This window comes from Heterobasidion irregulare (genome assembly GCF_000320585.1).
Source record: "Heterobasidion irregulare TC 32-1 unplaced genomic scaffold scaffold_08, whole genome shotgun sequence".
NCBI lineage: Eukaryota > Fungi > Basidiomycota > Agaricomycetes > Russulales > Bondarzewiaceae > Heterobasidion > Heterobasidion irregulare.
The window spans coordinates 225,176-249,709 of NW_009258204.1; the positions used below are offsets into that span (position 1 = coordinate 225,176).

General features: G+C 45.0%; 5 protein-coding genes across 5 annotated transcripts; 3 read left to right on the forward strand and 2 right to left on the reverse strand.

Annotated features, from left to right (window-relative positions):
• Positions 1-1,463: 1,463 nt before the first annotated feature.
• On the forward strand, positions 1,464-2,903 carry HETIRDRAFT_323584 (uncharacterized protein; the record flags this gene model as incomplete). The annotated part of the gene is made up of 1 exon (XM_009550621.1): positions 1,464-2,903. One exon carries the CDS (start codon positions 1,464-1,466, stop codon positions 2,901-2,903), a length of 1,440 nt encoding a protein of 479 aa, XP_009548916.1.
• A 13,918-nt stretch (positions 2,904-16,821) lies between these two features.
• HETIRDRAFT_323612 (uncharacterized protein) lies at positions 16,822-18,317 on the forward strand (the record flags this gene model as incomplete). Its single annotated transcript, XM_009550622.1, has 2 exons — positions 16,822-16,902; positions 18,153-18,317. 2 exons carry the CDS (start codon positions 16,822-16,824, stop codon positions 18,315-18,317), a joined length of 246 nt encoding a protein of 81 aa, XP_009548917.1.
• Positions 18,318-18,703: 386 nt separating this feature from the next.
• Positions 18,704-20,327, reverse strand: HETIRDRAFT_386743 (uncharacterized protein). The gene is made up of 3 exons (XM_009550623.1): positions 19,644-20,327; positions 19,215-19,572; positions 18,704-19,152 (listed from the first exon to the last, which is right to left on the reverse strand). Exons 1-2 carry the CDS (start codon positions 20,141-20,143, stop codon positions 19,284-19,286), a joined length of 789 nt encoding a protein of 262 aa, XP_009548918.1. The 5' UTR covers positions 20,144-20,327; the 3' UTR covers positions 18,704-19,152; positions 19,215-19,283.
• Positions 20,328-21,882: 1,555 nt separating this feature from the next.
• Positions 21,883-22,314, forward strand: HETIRDRAFT_323930 (uncharacterized protein; the record flags this gene model as incomplete). Its single annotated transcript, XM_009550624.1, has 2 exons — positions 21,883-21,972; positions 22,141-22,314. Coding segments are annotated over 2 exons (264 nt in total), but the record flags the coding sequence as incomplete, so codon positions are not given.
• Positions 22,315-22,354: 40 nt separating this feature from the next.
• HETIRDRAFT_35715 (Lipase, class 3) lies at positions 22,355-24,059 on the reverse strand. The gene is made up of 7 exons (XM_009550436.1): positions 23,679-24,059; positions 23,587-23,616; positions 23,447-23,516; positions 23,305-23,375; positions 22,987-23,246; positions 22,705-22,924; positions 22,355-22,652 (listed from the first exon to the last, which is right to left on the reverse strand). The coding sequence occupies exons 1-7, from the start codon at positions 23,932-23,934 to the stop codon at positions 22,603-22,605; spliced, it is 957 nt and encodes a 318-aa protein (XP_009548731.1). The 5' UTR covers positions 23,935-24,059; the 3' UTR covers positions 22,355-22,602.
• Positions 24,060-24,534: the final 475 nt, after the last annotated feature.

The following is a 24,534-nucleotide window of genomic DNA, read 5'->3' on the forward strand; positions in this document are numbered from 1 at the left end:
TATTGGGACATTGGACATATGAGGACGGAATCACCAGACGCAACGGCCACATATGCGTCCCCAAAGATGACGTCATCCGGAGACTCATCGTCAAAACACATCATGATGCACCCGCGGTAGGACACCCGGGTAGAGCAAAAACATTGGAAATGGTGCAACGACACTACTGGTGGCAAAACATGACAAAATTCGTCCATGAATACGTGGATGGATGCGCCATATGCCAATCTACGAAGAATTTGACACACAGGACACACCCACCTATCCACCCTCTGGAAACCACCAACGTTCCCTGGCGATTCATCTCGACGGATTTCGTCACGGACCTACCCGAAAGCAAAGGTTTCGACTCAATTAATGTGGTAGTGGATCAAGGTCTGTCAAAAGGCATAGTCATCACCCCATGCAAGAAAACGATCACGGCAGAAGAAACAACCGTGCTTTTCCAAAATAACGTTTTCAATCGACATGGACTGCCGACCAAAATAGTGTCCGATCGGGGCCCTCAATTCGCGGCCAAATTCACCCGAGAACTCTGGAAACGGCTAGGAATCACCGCCGCTCTCAGCACGGCGTATCATCCCCAAACAGATGGAGAAACGGAACGGGTAAACCAGGAGATCGAACAATTCCTGAGAACGTTCTGCAACTACCATCAAGACAATTGGGTAGACCTTCTACCGTTCGCCGAATTCTCACATAACACACGGAAGCACTCGACCACCGGAAAATCCCCTTTCGAAGTGCTATACGGTTTCAATCCTCCCTATTCAGCTGACACGGCACTAGAGACAAAGGTACCTGCGGTAGCTGAACGCATTAAGACAATCATAGAAGTTCAGGAAGAAGCCGCGGCTAGCTTACAAATAGCCAGCAACTACGCCAAAGACCGGGATCTTCACAGGAAACTTCCCCAGTGGAAAGAAGGAGACCAAGTATGGCTAGAAGGAACCCACATTCGGACAACCCATCCTAAGTTCAAACTCGCCCCTAGGCGATATGGCCCTTTCAAGATACTGGGAAAAGTGGGAACCCTGGCGTACAAACTCCAAATTCCTCCGCAGTGGAAGATTCACCCGGTATTCCACGCCGCAGTGCTCACTAAATATAGAGAAACCGAAGCCCACGGAGAAAACTTCGCGCGACCAATACCGGAAGTATTGAACGATGAAGAGCATTATGAAGTGGAAATGATCGTGGATTCAAAACGGCAAGGACGGGGAACCAAATACTTGGTCAAATGGATGGGATATCCCGAATCAGACAACACCTGGGAGCCCTACACTCTCCTAAAGGGAACGGCGGAAGAAGCCATGAAAGACTTCCATGACCAATACCCTGACAAACCTCGTCCGGGAACAGCCTGAGAGGAGAGACGAAAGATTATAAAAGGAGCGACAAGAGGACTCCAACAAGAACATCTTCTCACCTTCTTTCCCTCTCAAACACTTTCCCCCATTCGAATGCTCCTCCACGACGACCACGATGCTTCGTCTCCATCCAGAAACTCCTCCCCCGATGTCGTCCTTATGGTCGCCAATCCAGATGTCGAACGAGTGGAAAGAGGAACAAGTCCTCACCGACCAGATGTTGGACGAATTGATAGAGGAACAAGTCCTCAACAACCAGGATCTACCGGGGTCCTCCTCACCCCTCATACCAACAACTTCTCCGACGACGACGCCGAAGACTATGCCAAGTTCAAGGAAAGGGAAAGAACCCGAAGACCCTCACCGGAGAGGGCCTCACGAGGTGCACCACGGCATGAAAGTTCTGATGACCGAAACCAGTCGAGCCTTGGCCCATTACCAGTGGGAGTTCCACCTCCTAGTGAAGGCACGCGTCCTAGTGGAGTTGCAGGTCCCTCGGGATTTCGAGCAAGAACGACAGCTCAACTCCCAGGCCATGGAGAAGCTGAACCAATACCAGTTCTATCAGAAACTGCACCTCCGCCAGTACCAACTAGTGGACCGATTCCCAGCTCCATGGGAGGACCTACCCCTCGTACAGATCCTCACGCCGGAGAACTGGAGCGACACGCGGACGCGCTCCTCCAGCGGAACACCATCTCCGCGGTAATACAAATGGCCACAGCCATGGCCCTCCAAAGACTCGCTAACTTCTCGGCAGGACAACCCGGGAATGAACATAGCGACGTACCTCGACGACTGGCTAGTGCCAGTCTCCAGATCAGGACGCTTGCCCTCCAAACCGACCCGGACACAGCCTCCTGGTACGCCCATAATGACGGGCGACCCCGAGCCCTCCTCATCCACCCTGACGAGTTCTCCCAATATGTCAACCGAGAGCTCCTTCCAGCTCTCCTCTTCGGAGGAGAACTGGGAAACGTCCAACCAAGCAGAACCGACCCTTTCCGAGTTGTCACTTGGAACGTACCACGTCCCGGAGAACATCCCACGCCTGTATCAAATCCAAGAAGGGTTCCGCGTACGATCGTGGAGCGCCCTCCACCGAGACAACGAGAGGTTCCTACAGCGCATAGCCATACCGCGACTCCCCCCTCTCACCGGATACGAGGTTTTCCCTTATCCCAAGGAAATACCGACGAGGAGGAACCGCCCGTCTATCGAAGAAATGAGGGAAGGCGGAGTCGGGGAAACCAGGCAACCCTCGGACGCGGAACAACTGCTGGCCGGAGTATTCGACACCGGCCTGGATCGCCTCCTCCTAGTGCTCGATTTCGTACGAACGAAAGAGAGGATAACCGAAGTAGCCGCAGAACTCGCCGCGCTGATTCGGAGGCTCGAAGAAATAGCTCTTGGACTAGATCCGAGCTCGATGCATGGGATGCTCTAGACGATCCAGGAAATTACGACGACGCTGACCCCTACTACCGACCTGACGAAGGGGGCGGGGATTATCAAGGACCCTTCGATTATTAAACGGACTAATAACAGGGCATAGGAAGAAGAAAGGGGGTAAGGAAGTTGAGGAACTCCTTTCCCCTGACACAAATTGCATCCGAAACGATGTAAAACTACCATCGTCCGCAACGACGTAAAACTAGGATCGTCCCGCAAGACGTTAAACTGTACGACCTCGTCCGAAAGAGACGTTAAACTACCGCGCGTCCGGAATGACGTCTAAACTATCGGACCTGCATGTCTGAAAACTGTGAAAAGATAAGAAGGCAGGGGAAGTACCTGACCATTTTAGTCCTAGGTTCAAATGATGGTACGAATCAAGGACAACAGCGGGCATAATTCCACGTACGACCTACGGCGGAACCTTTCACATCCTCGCTGTCAAGGAGTTAATCTGACAGATGCATCGAGCGTCCCATTTGGATCCTCAGTTTTACAGGGTTTTTTCCGCATTAGGGAACCCTCTACATGACATATACTCTACTCGTAGGTGTCGACAAGCAGGCCCTTCGCCTTGGTACAGCGAAGTGCCCATACATAACCGGTTGCAAGTCCGAGTCAAGAAATTATGATGCATAACTCGTATCGTGAACCCTCACAGTCAAGGTCTGACTGGTGTTTTGGGACGTCCCACTTTGGATCTCCCGTTTTACAGGATCGTTTCCGCATTAGGGGATCCTACAGCTGGCGCATGAGATGATGTAGAGAGCGGGCCGCCTCTACCTCACAAGTCTTCCTAATGATGCGAGGCCACAAATTACATCCGGAACGATGTAAAACTACCAAAGGCTTGGTCCGCAATGACTATAAACTACTTGGGTCCGCAATGACGTTAAACTAGTCTTCGTCCGAAATGACGGAAAACTACCCATCGTCCGAGACGACGTTAAACTACCATTGACCAAAGGAGCGTGGTTGCATTCTGGCGAAGCGCGGAAGGACTCGCGTCACAGAACCCTGCCTATATAAAGGTCGAAGCGCTTCCGATATTCACTCGCTTTTTGGTAAAAGAATATCGGGTCGTCTTGGTTCAAATCCAAGCAAGGGGTCTGGGGACATGGAAGAGCAAGCATCTCTTCATGGAGCGCTCAGTCTAGTCTCGGAGTCGAAGTACAAGAAATTCCGCTCCAAGACCTAGTCAGGAGGCAACTAGGACACGTGCCTCGAGTCAAAGATCTAGTGGGAAGGGACTAGATCACGCGACTCTCGTCTGGCCCACATAGCGGAAGAACGACAAAGAGCGGGCCACTCATCCAAAGTCTATTCCGCCACAATCGTCCGCGACGACGTAAAACTAGGTCTCGTCCGCGACGACGTAAAACTAGGTCTCGTCCGCAACGACGATAAACTACGATGCGTCCGGGATGACGTTAAACTAAGCATTGTTTTTCCACAATATTTGTGGCGAAACAACGTCCGCGATGACGCTAAACTATTGTCCCTTTCCACATAGGGATTGTTCGAGGCCAATGGTATCTCGACGTCCGCAACGACGGAAAACTACGGGCATCCGAAATGATGTAAAACTACTGTCCCTTCGTTCTAGGGATTGTGCGTGGCGATCTTGACAAGATACCGCGCGTCCGCAACGACGTTAAACTAGTGCCCCTGAACCTGGGGGTTGTCATTGACGTCCAATCCCCTGGACACCAATGCGTCCGCAATGACGTTAAACTACTTGCTCCCGATCGCATGGGAGTTGTGATTCATCACTCTGGTGCTGAATCGTCCGCAATGACACAAAACTATTTGCTCCTTACCGTATAGGAGTTGTGGATTGACCGCCATGGTGTCAATCGGTCCGCAATGACATTAAACTACGTGCTCCTTACCGAATAGGAGTTGTGGTTGTTGACCAAGACCGTGGTCACCAACCGTCCGAGATGACGTTAAACTATTCGTCCCTTCTAGTACAGGGATCATCATCAACGTCGTCCTTGACGAGAACGACGCTGATAATGTCCGAAATGACATTAAACTACCCTCATCCTCGGAGGAAAAGCCTATCGTGACTCGAGGGACATAGTCAGACGATAGTCCGCCTATCGCACGGCGTTAAACTGCGAGGATGCCTATCGCACGGCATTAAACTGCGAGGATGCCTACCTCACGGCACTAAACTGAGCGGTCTCATAACATTGAGGCGTTACAAGTTATCCGGTTTGATATAGTATAAACCGTCCATCATGCCTCAGTGGAATCTGGAGCGGGTAAAGTCTGGTCTATGGCCCTATGCACACAACCGATGGAAATTCCGGCGTGCAGAAACATCTTTCCCCACAGGTATTCCATGTTGATGATGAAGGACGTCCGCAAAGACGTTAAACTACGGATCGTCCGAAATGACGATAAACTACGGACCGTCCCGCATGACGTTTTAAACTGCCAGTCGTGGATATATCTCGCAACCCGAAAAATATATCAGCTGTGGTCCTAATGTCCATTCGTGCAAGCGAACGGGCCGATCTGGAGAAGGAGTCAGACTCCTCCTTGCTCCTCACGGCACCCTTCAAGTCTAAATTCTCTTCACATCCTTGCCTCAAACCCAATACGCATAGTGAATCAAACAAACTCTGGACGTCGAACTAACTCACCGGAGATGAGCCCACCGTATGGGGGCGATACTGCTTGGGATTTATGGCTGCAACCTCACCGGAGATGAGCTCACCGTATGGGAGCGATACTGCTTGGGACGTTAAGATGGTAGTCTGGGGAAGTAGGCCTAAGCCTTTGTAAAGCGATCAACCTACTTGCCCGTGGACGCCATCCTCTGAACGCCAAGAGGAACAACATTTATCACGAGGATAACGACTATCCTGGAAACACTGAGGTTTGGCCCTCGGAGAAGGAAGAAGAAGAACCTGATGACACGAAATGGAACCCACATGCTAGAGTTTCTATTCATCCACACACCACTCGCATTGATACGCCTTTCTTGATGCTGTTCCAGAGGAGGCTGGAAGTAAGACCGCGATGGAATTGCCGCGGCAAAATCAATCCTTACGGGTGAAGGAAGAACATCCTAGTGGCCCAGGGCTTGGATACCCCTGCGTTATGGCCGAGAAACAAACAGCTCAACGGAGATGGAAAACTCCTAGAGGATCAAACGACGTAAGTCGGTCTTCCTCCCAGAAAACGAAGTCATGTCTCGGAAGTCGCATCCGAAGACCATCGTTGGATCAAGAAAGCAAATCGTATATGGAGTGGCGATGACACGCACGGCGTGGTCCTACCAGGCGAATAGGACGTAGAAAGGGGGTATTGTTATGATCACGTTCTGTCGGGCCTTAACGGCGGTCTATACCGACACGATCATCACAAATATCACGCGGCCTCACAGGCTGAGGCGTACACCAAGGTACAGATATTAACCTTGGTCATCCACTCCCAACGGATCACCTTATCGTTGGTCGAGTATCACGGGCCTATTGTATTAGCGGGCATGGAACGCCGCCTTATAAATTACTCACACGCAGGGCATGAACCTCCTAGTCTCTCCTGGCCGGAAGGAGACCAACGGAGAAGCACAAGAGTAGTCGTTATTGAGAGAGACGACTTAGAGAATACCTACAGATACATATTCGGTATTCTCACGCCCTACTTCCCAAAGTAGTATAAAAGGCCCATAGAATAGGCTGAGGATCTTCAGTCTATTCTCTTCGTTCGCTGTAGTCTTCCTACTACAGCCCTTCGTTCACTGTGGTCTTCCTACCACAGTACTTCGTTCTCCTGTATCTTCACATACAGGAATCTTCGTTCAGTACTGTCTTCCTACAGTACTCCTTCATTGCTACATCGCAATACACTTCTGGCTCCTGTGCTACACGTACAGTCGAGACCACCGCTCCACACATCCTCCACGAGTGACCTAGGGAAGAACCTCCTACTCTTGGGGTTACCGACGAGCAGTCGTAACAGGTATCTTAGCCTTGCACACAAGATTATTAAAGTTGTTATTATTAGCCAATGCCTGCTACTGGTCATTATAGGACACAACATGTGGGTTGGACTTAGGAATATGCTATATGCAGCCTTGTAGACCTTGTCTATTAGTACAGTGGTTAATACTATCTTGTGCAGCACACAATCATCATTACTATTGATATTACAATTTTTAGCACTATTTATATTGTTTATTGCCTTGTTATACAGAAGATGCTCAAACTTGGTGTTTTCCTCTAGCTATGAGGCTGTGGAAAAGACAGTCATATTGGTATGTGGTGCCAGAATGATATATTTGCCTGCCATATAGGAAATATATGCATTAAGCATATTAAGATCATCTCTAACAATCTTGTGCTTATTTATATATAGGCATGCCATACATATACTCTTGTCCCTACCCTCTACCTCACTAGTGGCTATTTGGAAAACCCCTTTCTCTTATTGGATCTTGATTATTTATAATCATGTTTTTAATCAAATTTGCAAATTCAGGTAGCATTGTCTATACTAGTAGAGTCCTATTAAATATTACACTCAATCATAATTTTACACACTCTCAGTTCAAATTGTGTAAGTGCCATAATTTGTTTTTATCCTATATAAAGTGTATTATTGATTTTCCATTGGTTTATTATCTTCTTAGCTGGTGTTTACAATAAATCCTGAAAGACCTGACTTTTTAGGTATTTATTGACCTATTTATTTATAAGATAGAGAAAAGATAAATGTTGAATAAAATCAGAGATGTTGAGGTTGCCTATATTATGTCTACTTATTTTGATTACCAAGTTTATATCTTAGACCTTGTGGCTTAGTGGCTAGAGCATTTGTCCCAGGTGCTTGCATACATGAGGTTGTTGGTTCAACTCTGGCAGAAGGCAAGTTTGTGATAAGGTATATTCTGTGTTTAGGTATTTAACTAGTGCTTTAATAGACATGACTCTATAAGAAGGCTATGAGAACTATGATGCTTGATTTATTATGATTTTTCCGAAATTTTAAGTTATAATTAATCCTAATAATTCCTAACTTAGGAAAATTATGTCTAATTAGAACAGGTTTAGAGGGGAGGTAAGCTAAAAATGTCTAATCCTAATTGTTCTTAATTATGCATAAATGGAACTAATTAGAGCTTAATACAATGGGGTGGTTTTCCAGATGAAACTGATTGGCAATCGGCCGTGACAGTCTGTGGAGGGCCCTTACTGCTGAGCGTGATAATAGATGGATAAAACAACTGTGAATAGCTCCAAACAACTGTGCAGAGGTCTAAATGCATAGTTGGCACCTGACAAATGGCTGAGATTGCTGAACGGATTGGGATTGGTTGGTCCTAAGTATGTTGAGCGGTCAAAGAATACTGAAAAGCTGTAAAAAGTGGGGTATTGGTGCCTAGAGAACACCCATGCTCATCACCAGGACAGATGCTCTAAGCCACTAAGCCACAAGGTCTAATATATAAACTTGGTAATCAAAATAAGTAGACATAATATAGGCAACCTCAACATCTCTGATTTTATTCAACATTTATCTTTCCTCTCTCTTATAAATAAATAGATCAATAAATAACTAAAAAGTCAGGTCTTTCAGGATTTAGTTTAAACACTAGCTAAGAAAATAATAAACTAATGGAAAATCAATAATACACTTTATATAGGATAAAAACAAATTGTGGCACTTACACAATTTGGATTTAGAATGTGTAAAACTATGATTGAGTATAATATTCAATGGGACTCTACTAGTATAGACAATGCTACCTTAATTTTCAAATTTAATCAAAAACATGATTATGAATAATTGGCCATAATTAGCTCAAATTAGTATCATCAATGATTATCAATAATTCAGATCCAATAAAAGAGAGGGGTTTTTCAAATGGCCACTAGTGAGGTGGAAGGTAGGGACAAGGGTATATATATGGCATGCCTATGTATAAATAAGCACAGGATTGTTAGGGATGATCTTAATATGCTTGGTGCATATATTTCCTACATGACAAGCAAATATATTATTCTGGCATCACATACCAATATGACTGTCTTTTCCATAGCCCAATAGCTAGAAAAAACATCAAGTTTGAGCATCTTCTGTATAACAAGACAATGGACAGTGTGGATGGCACTGAGAATTGTAATGTCAATAGTGGTGATGATTATGTGCTGCACAAAACAGTATTGACCACTGTACTAATAGACAAGGTCTGCAAGACTGCATGTAGCACATCCCTAAGCCCAACCTGCATGTTGTGTCCTGTAATGACCAGTAGCAGGCATCAGCTAACAGTAACAACTTCAATGATCTTGTATGCAAGGCCAAGGTACCGAGGTCTTTATGGTCTCTTATGGCAGCTGCTAAGCTGCCAACAAAGCGGCTAGGGCATCAATGCATATTTCTTTCTTTCTGTATCCCTTGTAAAGGCAGCTAGAAAGTCAGCAAAAGAGCTACAAGATGATGGTGCAGGCATATATGAAGGAGAGTAATATGCTGAAACAGTATAGAATGTGCCACATCTTTACCTTTGCACTGATAGAGCAGTAGTACTTACTATTTCCTACTGCTAATTAAAGACTTCTTGGTATGGAATTAATGCTAATATTATAAAATTAGAAACCAATCCAGTGCTCACAATGTGCTGCTCCCAATTAGGAAATTAGACACTTTTAGATACTATTAACACTTTTGGATACTTTTAGACACTATTAGATATAATCTGGAGCTAATACAAGGAGGTGTTTTTCCAGATGATTGCATGCATTTATTGGGTTGTATAGGTCCTGTGATCCATTTCCCCTCCACCTTTCTAGAGTTTACCTTGTCTTACAGCTATACCTCTCCACTAAATATTGCCAAGTAAAGTTGTGAGGGAGAATGTGGCAGCAAGCTAGAGTTTGAGCAAGGTAGGGGTAGAGGAGTCTATTCTAGTGTTATGAACTGCTTGTTCAATAATCCCAAGAGTAGGAGGTTCTTCCTTAGATCGCTTAAGGAGGAAGAGTGGAGTGATGGTCTTGACTGTATATGTAGCACAGGAGCCAATGTTATTACAGAGTAGTAAGTAGGGTGCTTGCAAGTGTAAGGTTATGGCAGTATGAAGACCACAGTAAAGCAAAGGTAGTACTGTTGGGGGACAGTACTGAATGAAGACTGCAGTATGTAGTAGAATGAAGAAAATAGACCAAAGATCCTTAGCCTATTCTATGGGCCTTTTTACTACTTTGGGAAGGGCATGAGAATCCCATATATGTATACCATAGGTATTCTCTAAGTTGTTACTCTCCAAGAACAACTACTCTTGTTATCTACATTTGCCACCTTCCAATAAGGCAGCCAAGGAGTTCTATGCCCATAAGTATATATTTAGACCACCATTGGCCACCCATGCAATTGTCCTATAATACTCAACCAATGACAGATGCATCTACTAAGAGTGGATGACCAAGGATAACCCTTGTACCTTTGTGTACACCTCATGATGTGAGGCCACCTGATAGTTGTGATAATCATATCGGTTAGACAGCTATAAAGGCCCAATAAGTTGTGATCATAACAATGGCCAAAACTCAAGCCTATCCTGGAGACACACACTGAGAAGATCATGGCCCTTCAAGTGCATAGGCTAACAGAAGCAGAAGTAGTAAAAAAGATGGAGACAGAAGGAATAGAAAAATGGGGGTATATTCGCTAGGTAGATCGGGCCCTAGTCCTTGCAAATGCAGTAGTCAACATGGATGGCATGCTGATTGAAAGAGTCTAGAAGGACCTACCCTCCAGCATAGCCACCTTTATTACCAGAATCTATACCACATAGGCTGCCTTCACCAATGCCATATGGCAAATCTGCACCAACAATCTACTATGTGCACAAGCAAACAATGCTCATCTGATTGCTATGGAACAGGAACTGCAACACCCCACTCTCTCTTGCCAGAATGTACCAATGGCCACCCTCTAACAGATAATGGAATGCATGTCCATCACCCCTCACAACCTTCTGCTGCAAATGTTTCCCTATCCCCTGAACCAAGGCACTCCCTCCCAGCCCATCCATACCAAAGCACAAGCCTCCTTCCTCCCAAATCGCAGCTGCAACACACTTCCAATGCTGAACTCTTAGCAACTGCATGTCACAACCAAATCCCACTATACCCCAACACCCCCTAGGGTCTAGCATCATACCAGCAGCAAGTTGCTGCCTGGCACTTAGCCAACCTGGATAGCAAGGCTAATAAAAACCACCCATACCCTCTCACCCCAGGCACCACACCAATTACCTTTGGTGAATGCTGGAGATGTGAAATAACAAAACCATGTTATCAGGGCAATGAATGCTCAGGGTGTGCCATTCCCAAAAATGAACACAGATAGCACATGATTGCATCTACAATCAGCTAACTGCCCCTGCTAATGGCTATATGGTATATATACATCCTACCCCACAAGTACTATAATCCCTATGAACAGCTCTATGGTGGTGCAGGATGGCAAGAGACAATGGATGAGTTTGGAAATGGGAATAGGCTATCAGTATAGGAGAAGCTTGCACAGCCTGCACTATATTCCCACATCTGGAAAACCACCCCCTTGTATTAGCTCCAGATTATATCTAATAGTGTCTAAAATTATCCAAAAGTGTCAATAGCTTCTAAAAATGTCTAATTTCCTAATTGGGAGCAACATATTATGAGCATTAGATTGTTTTCTAATTTTATAATATTAGCATTAATTCCATACCAAGAAGTCTTTAATTAGCAGTAGGAAATAGTAAGTACTACTGCTCTATCAGTGCAAAGGTAAAGATGTGGCACATTCTATACTGTTTCAGCATATTACTCTCCTTCATATATGCCTGCACCATCATCTTGTAGCTCTTTTGCTGACTTTCTAGCTGCCTTTACAAGGGATACAGAAAGAAAGAAATATGCATTGATGCCCTAGCCGCTTTGTTGGCAGCTTAGCAGCTGCCATAAGAGACCATAAAGACCTCGGTACCTTGGCCTTGCATACAAGATCATTGAAGTTGTTACTGTTAGCTGATGCCTGCTACTGGTCATTACAGGACACAACATGCAGGTTGGGCTTAGGGATGTGCTACATGCAGTCTTGCAGACCTTGTCTATTAGTACAGTGGTCAATACTGTTTTGTGCAGCACATAATCATCACCACTATTGACATTACAATTCTCAGTGCCATCCACACTGTCCATTGTCTTGTTATACAGAAGATGCTCAAACTTGATGTTTTTTCTAGCTATTGGGCTATGGAAAAGACAGTCATATTGGTATGTGATGCCAGAATAATATATTTGCTTGTCATGTAGGAAATATATGCACCAAGCATATTAAGATCATCCCTAACAATCCTGTGCTTATTTATACATAGGCATGCCATATATATACCCTTGTCCCTACCTTCCACCTCACTAGTGGCCATTTGAAAAACCCCTCTCTTTTATTGGATCTGAATTATTGATAATCATTGATGATACTAATTTGAGCTAATTATGGCCAATTATTCATAATCATGTTTTTGATTAAATTTGAAAATTAAGGTAGCATTGTCTATACTAGTAGAGTCCCATTGAATATTATACTCAATCATAGTTTTACACATTCTAAATCCAAATTGTGTAAGTGCCACAATTTGTTTTTATCCTATATAAAGTGTATTATTGATTTTCCATTAGTTTATTATTTTCTTAGCTAGTGTTTAAACTAAATCCTGAAAGACCTGACTTTTTAGTTATTTATTGATCTATTTATTTATAAGAGAGAGGAAAGATAAATGTTGAATAAAATCAGAGATGTTGAGGTTGCCTATATTATGTCTACTTATTTTGATTACCAAGTTTATATATTAGACCTTGTGGCTTAGTGGCTTAGAGCATTTGTCCTGGGTGCTTGCATACATGAAGTTGTTGGTTCAACTCTGGCATAAGGCAAGTTTGTTATAAGGTATATTCTGTATTTAGGTATTTAACTAGTACTCTAATAGACATGACTCTATAAGAAGGCTATGAGAACTGTGATGCTTGATTTATTATGATTTCTCTGAAATTTCAAGTTATAATCAATCCTAATAATTCCTAATTTAGAAAAATTATGTCTAATTAGAACAGGTTTAGGGGGGGGTAAGCTAAAAATGTCTAATCCTAATCATTCTTAATTATGCATAAATAGAAATAATTAGAGCTTAATACAAGGGAGTGGTTTCCCAGATGATAAAGCTCACTGCAATACTGTGCTATGGAGCTGCTCATGGTGTGGTCTATGCAGTTAATGCTTGTAAGGCATATAGTGAGAGCTTGGCAAGGTCTCTGTAGGTACAGCAGGCTTGAGGTTATCATGTGATATATGTGGAGATGAGCAAAAAATGCAAGGTAATGACTATGAGACGTGAGAAAAGACTGTGTTAGCCTGATACCATAATGCTAAGGTTGTAGTGGGCATCAGAGAGAATTGCTCTAGGCTGCAGGACCACCCAGTGGTATCTGGGGTACTCTCTGAGGCCAGCATGCTAGTGCTCGTAGAACTGCAAAAATAGGGTCTTAGCACTTAAAGAGGTGGTGCACTTTTCAATGGATTCCCTGCATGCCGCAAAAACTATTTCCAATCAGCCCTAGCATTATATGCACATAGTGAGCATAAGCATTGGGTACCTTGCCAACACCTCTCTGGTCGAGCTATACTAGGTGGGCTTTGCCAGATTATAGCAGAGCAATGTACAGGACATAAACAAGCAAGACAATAGGGCTGCTTGTCATTTTTTCCATCACCAAGCCCTCTTTGCAATAACCAAATCAGAAGAGAGGATCCAGTCAAAGTTATACTTTTTTGAGCCTTTACATGGGTGTTTTGTCTACTTGTTTGTATTTGGTATATTCTGAATTTTGTTGCTTGGATCATGCTTTGCCAAACTAATGGGCAAACAATACATAGGTGAATTGTCTGATGCTTGGCTCAATTGGTGGCTAGATATTTGGTCTCAACTTCTTGCTACCTTTTGAGCCTGCTTCTTCTTCCATATCTGGCATTCCTATATTATCAACATGTCCTGAAAGTATCTCGATCTATACTTTCCAGCACAATTGTTCATCTCCCCCCTGACCTTCAATATTCTGAATCATCTCTGTAACATGCTTATCACGTTAACTTTGGCATATGCTTGACACTATCCAAATGTCCTGTTTTGTCCATGGCTCCACAGCATAGAATTTGTGAAACACTTTTTTGGCCTTGCAAGAATGATTCTTCCTAACCTCACATTCACACAGCTCTTATATTTTGTCAAGCATATGATGCTTCAGCAACAAATTTTACTCTCTAGTGCTTTCTAATAGAAGAGGGAGTGCAATGCACATGCTGGCTACATTTTTAACTTTGATAAATCCCTTCTCACTTCACTAGAGCTCTTAAAGGCCTGTGTCAGACTGATAAGTGCAAATATCAGCAATATTGCAGAGCTTAGATATACAGAAGCTGTTAAGCTCATCAAGAATATTCTTCACCTGTCAATCCCTTCCCTACCTTTCCAGCTGTCTCTGCTAGGCAATCCTACAAAATAGAGCATGGTGAGTAGATCTCTAAGCACAGACAAAGAGGTTGGTGCATCAGACTCTGACATCAATATTGGAAAAAGGACAGAGAATGAATTTGAAGTAGAAAATACTGTAAATACATTAGAGGAAGAACCATCTGATCTGGCTACAAATGTTACAGCAGCATTATTTAATGCTGCTTGCAATTTGGCACTGTCAGATGCTCAGGATGAACAGGTGCTAGAGTCCAAAGCAGCACTATTTCAGGCAAAACTCATGCCAATCAAACTTCCTCTATTGCCATCAATCACTGTCATCCTTTAAGAGTGCCTTGCGAGCACTTTTGTGCATGATGGGAAACTATCATTGGCATGTATTCTTGCTACCCAAAAATCACACCAGGCCTCAACAGGGGTGCACTTTCAATGAACAACCCTTTTAGACCCTAAGTTTGCTAAGGCAGTTAGTACTATGGTTCAGCCCATGATCAAGGCTACCAGGAATGAACCCAAAGTAATGTCTGTTCGAGAGGCATCACACCATGTCTATATAGTGCAGAATATTGATCCAGAATTGCGCAAGCCAAAGACAAACTGAGAATTAAATTGGCAAAACACATTAAGACATGTCATGCTAATCTTGTTCATAAGTAGGTTAATGATCATTTGCACCAAAGTTCTTGTACTAGCTTCTATGCATCTTGAGATCTTATCCCTAACTATATGGAGAAGAATGTCAATGCTGTGCATAATTTTTGCAAAGGCTATTTTGTGATCATGCGGAATGTTACCAAGGATGGTGGCTAGTTCTATATTGGCAAAGTCCTCAACATCTACAAGAAAGGTGCAAGCAAACAACACAATTTAATTGATGTTGCCACTTCAATAGTAGTGCTTTTATATCTATCATTATGTATATTTTTGCCTGTAATCCTGATCAGTATGTCTTTTCCATGGTTCATAATAATTGTTAATTTCTTCTATCTTAGTCTCAAGGTCACTTCAGCAATGATGAGTCTAGCTCTAAGGATGAGGATGAGGATGAGGATAGGAATGAGGACAAGGATGAGATGATTCTGGCATTTTTGTGCAGGGATCCTAAGATCAAGCTGCATACACACTCTAAGGCAAGCCATTTTCTATATAACCTTGGCTCAAAATCTTTAACAGAAGATTGTCAGGATTTTGTATGATTGACATTGATTGCAGCTTCTTGCTGGAAGGCACTTACAAGGCCCAAGGTAAAAGTAGCTCTCAAAGTAGCTTAGTCTTTGGAGGCAGTTAGTAAAGGTACCAAGACTTGACTTTTTTTCTTGCATGTAATATACATCAATGATTCTCATATATTGAAACTGCCCACAGAGGCCTGCAACAAGGAAGAAATAAGCAAAAATAAGGTCTAGACATCAAGCATGACAAATTGTGACAAATTGTGATATATGTGATCATCCTTATCAGTTTTAATATTTTTCTAGAGCAATTTTGATAAAAAGTTAATAATTTTTAGGCCTGATTTAGGGGGTTTTGATAGGGAAACATTTGGTGGAGCTTTCCAGGGCCTGCTTGAGCAATGTTGGTGAGAGGATCTATAAGGGAGATGGTGTGTCCACAAGACACTTAGAAATACAGAAGAAGTTCTATATTATGGTCTACTTAGTGTATGACTCTGACATTCTGTAAAAGGTTTACAGGGTTTTGCATAATTTTCGGGAGTGTTGTGCCAGAAAAAAACCAAGTTTCCAAGCACTTTGCTCCTGATATGGGAGAAAAGTGCCAGGCCCCCCTATGTGACCCATCTGGTGATCACACTCCACCACTGTCTTTGAGATTTGATTGTTTGTGATCTCTACCTAAGCAAAAGTCCTAGAGATGGTAGAAGAGGAATAGGCAGTGCCATGGTAAGATGAAGTACTACAAAGAAGCAAGCACACAATGTACTAAGAGCGGTAGCTCCAGTAGGCCAGAGGGTGTGACAGGGCTTTGTTGATCATCCTGACCTGCAATGCCCAGGTACAGGTATTGGCTCAGGAACCCAGTTTTTTACTGGCACAATACTCTAGAAAATTATGCAAAACCCTATAGAGAATCAGTCTTTCATAGATCAATATACAGCTGTGGACAAGCAAAGTTGACAAATTTTGACACTTGTTTCTAGGGCTTCCCAGCTACACCAGAATTGATAGCAATGCTTGAGTAGATGTTGTGGAAATATTTTGAGTAAAATCCTATGAGCCATTAGTCTAGAAAAAGTAATTTTTTGACCTAGAAACCTCCAAAAATTGGCTGACCTCATGAAAAAGGTCTATAAATCACATAAGATACACCAATCAACTCTTTTCAATGAGTTCCATTTGAATCCATCAAAAATTTGCTGAAAATATCTATATTTTATCGCCAAAAAATTGTCAAGGTGATGTGTATATAGGCCAAAGTGCTCGCTTCTCTTAAACCAGGCTGATGTCAAGAATCAAGTCTCCCTTCTTGAACAGGAGATTACCACTCACAGTCACATCTGTATATTTCTCCCAAAATTCCATTGTGAGCTCAACTTGATTGAGATGATGAATAAACTGCTTATTTTTCCATTTTCAATTTTATTTCTTTCTGTTTATTGATTCCCTTTTTTGGCAGTGCTGGGAGGACCCCCGACAATCCCGCCAGAGGTATGTTTGGTGAAAAGGGGTAAACTACCGGACTTTTTTTGGGGCCTGCGGCCCTCTTTGACTACCGGGAATTAATCAGACCTTGAGTACAGGCCCTCCCGCTACCGGGAATATGATCAGACCTCCAAAAATCGGAAAAAAATCATGAGAAATCAAAAAAAAAATCGCGTGATAACACGATACATGTTAGGAATGCGGCAAACCTATCACGAAGTGCGTATAGTAGAGAACTAGTCCATATCTTGTGCATATTCCACCACTTTAGGCAACCGGCCCTTAATCTCTTTGATGGTGCTCTCGATGCTCTCCCTCTTTCCCTTCAATGCTTTGTAGTACTCGTAGTCTTGTAGTGAAATAGCTATATTTTGGCCCAGCGGTGAGGGATTTGCCAGGAGAGCGGCAAGATACGAGCTTGGTTTAATGAGCTTGAAAGTCGATACTTTGAGGCCTGTGGCGTGACGCATGGTTGATGAGAATTGACGTGCCGCAAAAGGCTTGAACAGCTGTGCAGCTATATAGGACACGGCCGAGATGTTCGAGAAATCAGTCACCCAGCTGTGGGAACTGTTCTTACCAGTCGATTTTGCGTAGATAGAGAGCACCGTTAACCAACACGTGAGTAAACAGATTGCAAGGAGGTTCAGAAGATAATAGACCTACCCTGAGCAAGCCAGATCTCTCGATTGTGGAAGACAAACCCGAAGGATGCCCCGGCACTAAGCTCAACATCATTACCTTGTTCCAAGGTATGACTTGCTTGCACAAGTGGAAGTGCCGGTGTGATATTGGCGTTCTCTACGAAAGACGGCAGTTTATGCTTACGACAAATCGTCCTCCTTTGCATCTGCATCTGCGAGAAGTTAGCACACCTCACAACCTTGGCTAAAATCACAGTAAATATGGAATATATATTTTTTTTGAACCAGATTCTGACTACCGGAACCGTATCATACCTTACTGAAATGGGCAAAACTACCGGGAAATAGCATAGACCTATGGTCCCAAAATGGGCCTCTACACTACCGGAAATTTTCAGAGCTGCGGCGCTACGCGCCGCACCACTACCGTGGGAAAAACATACCTCTGGCGGGATTGTCGGGGGTCCTGTGCTGGGGTTCTGCTAAGTACAGGTATTATGAGGTCTATAAGGAGAGGTTTGATGATGCAAAGAAGCATGCACTCAAATGCCTCGACAATTGTCTTGTCGAGGTCATTTGTCACTTCTTCAATTGCTCATGGCATTTTATAGATGCATATTGCAGAGGATTGACTAGGAAGGTGGTGGAATAAGCTATTCGCAAGCAAAAAAGTCATCACACTGTTTCTCAAAGTACAATGATGAGCATCGAGGCATTCTCAACTAGTTTACTTCACATGGTGTCACATGTATCTTTTTTGGGGCATCTAGCACCCGTAAAAATCCACCAAAAAATTGGCGGGTCCCAATTTCTCGAGTGAAAATCCCGAAAAGGGCGTTTTTAGATGTCTTTTGACTTCCTGAGTCTGAATCTGCAGTCAAATTTCGTAAATTTTGGGCGCGTCAGCCGCTACAATTGTTTTTCTTTTTTGTCGACTTTGCTTGTCCGCGACTGCAAGTCCACGACTCGATGACTAGACCAGTCGCGGCCAGTCACGGGACGATGACGTCTGTACGAGTAAATAGGCTATCGTCGCATCACTGAAAAGGGAATATATTACTGTGAACGAGGTCAACAAAGGACTGTATATATCTCTGCGGCTACAAGTCTAGCTCGAGTAAGCTATTAAAACCGACAAGCATGTGGCAGTGGGAGTAAGAATAAGGAGAGGTATCAGGTACCGTTAGCAAGAGTCAGATGAACGACGCGATTAGGGGAGAGGACGAGCCGAGCGCCTACTCTAGACGTTACAGTAAGGTATGTAAGACGAGCAGGTGAGGAGGAAGACGTGCGAGGTCCAAGCAGATATACTTTATTGTACGATGGGGGAATAAATGAGACAACATAAAGCGAAAAAATTGCGAGGACGTGAGCAAGAAATCTGGGGTCGAAGTCCGTAGGAGCCAGATTGACCCTCATGAATTAGAGCGTGAAGCATAAGCGTCGCGGGCGATCTTGATAGATAAGTAAAAACAGAGAAAAAACGTCTACGGACGAACACCATATCAACACTCTGTTCAAATTCAAGTACAATGAGATGAGAGCCCACCAGTCGATTTATACGCGGCACTACCAGTAGCGCGTGCGCCAAGATGTAGCCTCAGCCACCTCCATTCTCCTAATTCTCCTTGACGCTTGCATTAACCCAGAACCCGCCATCAACAGGACTGGTCCCGGCACTCCCCGGTGGTGTTTTCATGGCCACGATCAACTTGTTCGCAAAATCCGAAGTCAGGTAAGCGCCGAAATGTTGACAGTTATTGTCCGCGGTATGGCTGCGATGCAGAGGACGGCGGAAGGATTGGTCAGTCGGAGGGGCAGAAGCCGGAACAAACAAGGGCATGGGCGGAGGTGGCAGTGGCATAGACGGGGGCGCAGCAGCAGGTTTGCGAATCGCGCGACGAGATCTGCGTATCCAGAGTGACTGATGAGCGTGGGCGGAAGGAGGCGCGAAACAAGAATGATGCAGGGCACGTACCGCAGCGCGTCTCCAACACTGCCACTTCTCATCCGCCCGTTGAGGGATGCGGACATAGGCTGTGGCATGTTGTCGACGTCGACGCTCAAACTCCCACTGCGGGAGCGCGAGCCACCGGTGGGGCTCATGAGCACCGTGCGTTGGAGCGCGTTACCAGCGCTCCGCAGAGGCGACTTGATGTTCCCCATGACGCTCGTGCCGACCGTGAGGCTGCTTCTGCGTCTCCTCAGCCTAGGGGGTGGGGCCGTGAACGAAGACACACTGGCCGTACTTGAGGCTCGCGAACGCGAATGTTCAGATTCCATTTCGGTGATGTATGAAGGGGTCGGGCTTGGTGGATATTCCGAGATATGAGACTTCAGACCTGTTGGAGTCGACTCGAGGTCCTCCGCCATGGGTGACGACCCGGAATCGGTGTGACGATGAGGTCGGGGGGTAGCGAGGAGCCCTGAAGCGAAGATGGATGAGTAGCCACTCGGTGCGTGAGCTGTGGTTGCCATCGCGGATGTCGAGCCGTTGCAGAAAAGCTGAAAGAGGTTCTGAGAATTATAAACCGGCCACGGCGGAGGGGTGGTGTCTTGGAAAGAGGTTGAACTGAGTGGACTGGTTGAACTTGACCGAATGAGGAATGGAAGGGCGACAATAAAGGCAATAGGCGAAGCGCCTGTGTTGTAATACAGGAAAGAAAGGAAAACAAGCGCTGAGTTGCAAGCGTGGAGAAAGACAATTTATCGCAACGAGGCTCGCGGTTGGAGGAGTTTGAACCTCTCGACACGCCATAATTTACGTAACAAATTATCCGCCCTTCGTCTTCCTTCGTTCTTCCAACGTCGCGTGAACGCGCAGCATGTCCGCAACAGTCCATATCAGCTCTTCCCCGCCACGTCGAAGTGCCTGACACTGTCTAGAAAGCCACGACGCTGCCAGAATCTTATGTTCTTTAGCGCCAGAAGTACGACTCTAACGAGAACAAGGGCATGCATCCCATGTGGACGACCATGGGAAACAACACCTGATGCGATCACCGTGAAAGTAGGGAGCGGGCAGGGAAGTGCATGTTTTGTTATATAGCACTTACGCGTGCTCATAGATTCACCGATATCGAAATAATCGACGGAAAAACGAGCTTTTGAATGGCTTCGATTTTTTAATGCGACTACTGGTGGATTCTGCTTGCGGCAATGCCGAGAGGCACCAGGGCCAGCGATATTTGATGTACAGTGCCGGACAAGCAAAGTCGACAATTTTAGTCGACTAATTTTCCCACCCTCCAGAACCACCGGAATTGATGCGCATTCAGTAGACGAGCATTTTGAGCTCCTTACGAGCAAAATCCCATGAGCCAATCTCACATAAATTACATTTTATTGATTTTGATCCTCAAAAAATTGGCCAACCCCCAAATTAAATGGTAGGGCCTCAAAAATAGTGTCAATCGACTCCATTTTTTAATCTGAGTTCAATGGTAGTCTTAAATAGTCCCGAAAAAATATTACTAAGGCTGTAACGGCGGTGCATTTCCGAACCACGACACACCAAGCTCCCAACTTATGCAGCATTCAAAGCGTCCTCGAGGGCGCCCTCCGAAAAAGAAACATGCATCAAATATTCAGCATCTTTGCAAAAAATCAATCCACACGAGAAACTCACCTGAATTTGAGTCAGACACTGAAGAAGACATGGAGGATATTGATCTTGATAATCCATAAGACAGAGACTAGCTCTCATCTATGAAAAACCTGGTGAGTTCTCAAAAAATTACATTATAATCAATACTGGATAGACCATGAATAGCAGGTCCACATAAATCACAACTCACATGGTCCTATTATCAACAATAAGTCAGTGCATATGCAGCAATACCTGGAGTGGAAGTGAGTGTGAGAGGGCCAGACAAAATTCAATAGTTATTTTTTGGTAAGCAAGATGACAACCAAGAATGGCAAGGCAAAGGGATTGCAGCAGACTCTTACAGAATGTAGCTTTGATGTCTACACAATAAAGGCCAAGTATTCTCCAATTTGTCCTTTTAAGAGTGACACTTGCTATATAGCCTGACTCCTGACCAGGCAGGATGATTTTTTTTTCAAGAATTCCTTCTTGAGCAGAAATCAGAAGCTTGAGGTCACATCTGCATCTTTCTTCTGAAGTTCCATTGTGAGCTTAATCCTATTGAGATGGTCAGTTTCTTCAGTCTTTTCTTTTATGGCATGTTCATATTATTCAGTACTGGGGCTAGTACAAGCATTCGTACTGTAAAATTTACAAAGTCAAATTTGAGGATGCAAAGAAAGTGACACAGCAATGCCTCAATAAGTGTCCTGTCAAGGTGATTCACCAATTTTTTTAATCAATCATGGTGGTTTATGGATGCATATCATAAGGGGCTTATAGGGAAAGTGGCAGAGTGGGCTGTATGCAAACGGAAGTCACATAGAAGGGTTGGGCAGTGCACAATGATGTCTGTTGATGCAATGCTGACCTGAGATTGACTCAGATTGACTCTGATGCCATTTTAGGCCTAATTACATTTTGTTTTTTTCGCTCAAAAAATTGGCCACCCCCATTTTACCGTGGGAACTTCCATAAAGGGCATTTTTTGACTCCTTTTGCTTCCCTGAGTCCGAATCTGAACTCAGTTTGTCCCAAAAAATTCCGCCTGGGGAGTTAGCAAAATTGTCGACTTTGCTTGTCCGGCACTGTAGGTGCTTGAATGAAAACATAGATATTTCCAATATGTAGATCGGGTGCCCTATAAATAGTGTCCCTTCGCCCTCCCCACAAAAAAATCAAGTACTCAAGTACTCAGTACTCAATGGTCAACACTGTCTACTGGGTAGCCATTCATTCGAGTTCGTTCCAGGAAACGTAAGCCATACCACTCAATGGACAGCTGCAAAAATGTAATCGACTGCAAGCCTATGCAAGTCTTCAAATTCTGCAATGCTGCAAGTAAGAATCACAAGGGGCAGTTGCTACCGCTCATTGACACATTTGCGAAGTAAGGGCCTACGCGTTAAAAGATGAGTGTGTGTTGATATCATGTTATCAGAGAGCGCACCGATGTGGTCAGAAATGCTGGTGCTCAGCAGCGAGTTCCCGTCGATGCAGTTCTCGTTCTCCTGCCCTGGGCATGCAACAGTGACGCTTGCCTCTCCCGTCTTGTCATCCGTCTCCTTGATATGCACCTCACCGGCCGAGTGTTGGTATCCGATGAAGCGTGGAGGGACAAGAGGGACTGGATCGTCCTTGTGCGTGATGAATGTGAAGTTTCCTCCGAGCTGAGTGTATCGGACACAGCTCAGAAGCGATGACGCAAAAAGGTAGATGCAATGCATCGTACCTCAGAATCGACGAGGTCGGCCCAAGCTTGGTTGCCACCGCGAGGAAGTCCAAACACGACGGTGCTAATTTCGACAGAAGGGCCCAGATTTTGGCGTAGCATCACAGCATCCATCGTGGCGATAGCGGCACCCAGGCTATGCCCAGTGACAGCTATTTTGGACGCATTGTTCTTCGCAAGACCGGCCTTGACAGTGGCCAAGACCGTGTCGGCAGTGCGTCCGTGAGCTTTAGAAAACCCATCATGAACCTGTACATCATCTGCATCGAGAAATGGGAGGTATCAGATCAAAATCCTGACGTGAGGTCGGATACGAACCACCGGCTTTAGGGAAGAGGGTTTGGTTGATGTCGGTCTTGAGGAACTGCGCATCGTTGATAATGGACAATCTGGTTTAGGCAAACAGTATTATATGATTAGATATATACGATAAGCCTATTGAAGCGAGTAAAACGCGTACACATTTGAAGCATCAGTCCCTTGATGAGCAACGACGATGCTGGATGTCTTGGAATCGTAGGAGACGAAAACTACGGTTCAAAACGTGTCAGCATAGCACTTGTCAGTCAGTCCCGATAAGTACTGCTGTGCAACACTTACATCGCGGCGTTGCACCCCCATCTGTACGGCCTATCAAAACGGGTCAGTACAACTCCCACAATCGCGTCTTCATCAGATCAATTTGAACGTACCACCGCCGACCACAAGCGGCGTGACACCGTTCATGCCCAGCGCCTGACACGGCGCGCCGCAGTCCCACTTCTCCACGGCCTCGCTCGAGCAGTACGCAATGCGCGCGAATTGCGCAGGGCGCACAAACGCGCTCGAGATTGTGCTGGCCGAGACGGTCTGTGTTGACAGCGAATTTGACGAGCGATCCTGCAGTGGAGCTGCACGCACGAGGATGGGGAGCGCGAGAAGCGCAAAGGTGGACGGGAGAGAGAACATTGCTGATTTGATCAGGATGGTCGGACGGCAGGATCTCGGAAGGTCTAGATATCACGACGATGCAGGTGGAACTGGACTCGGAACAATGAAAACGAATGAACAGAGTAGGACCGGCCTACGCGGTGAAGAAAAAGAGTGAAGGGAACCGAGGAGGGTGAGAGGAGTGGATTTGAGTGTCCTTTTTATACTCCCTTAGCCTCGATTAGCCCTACGTACCCGAGATGAATCGATACCAGGTACCGAGTCCCGACGGCTCGTGGCGCGTGGCGCATGGCAGTTCATATACTTCATCACGTTTTGTCATTTCGATCGGGTAGCAACAGAACCGTCGTGAAGGGCTGATGTAGGAGGATGTAGGAGGATGTAGGCAGTCTCATCTCAGGACCGCTCACCTTCACGCGTTCGGGGTTCGGGAGTGGCTCGGGAAGGTACTCGCCTGATTTGGAGTCATCCCACGAAAGTCATTGTATCCGTCTACTGTCCGACTGATTCAGGTGAATATGGTACACAGATCATGTCGGTCGAGCGTATTGATGGAGGTAGAAAATGATCAGCTGAGCGATATCACCGAATCATGGTAGATCATACTGTGCTCACAGA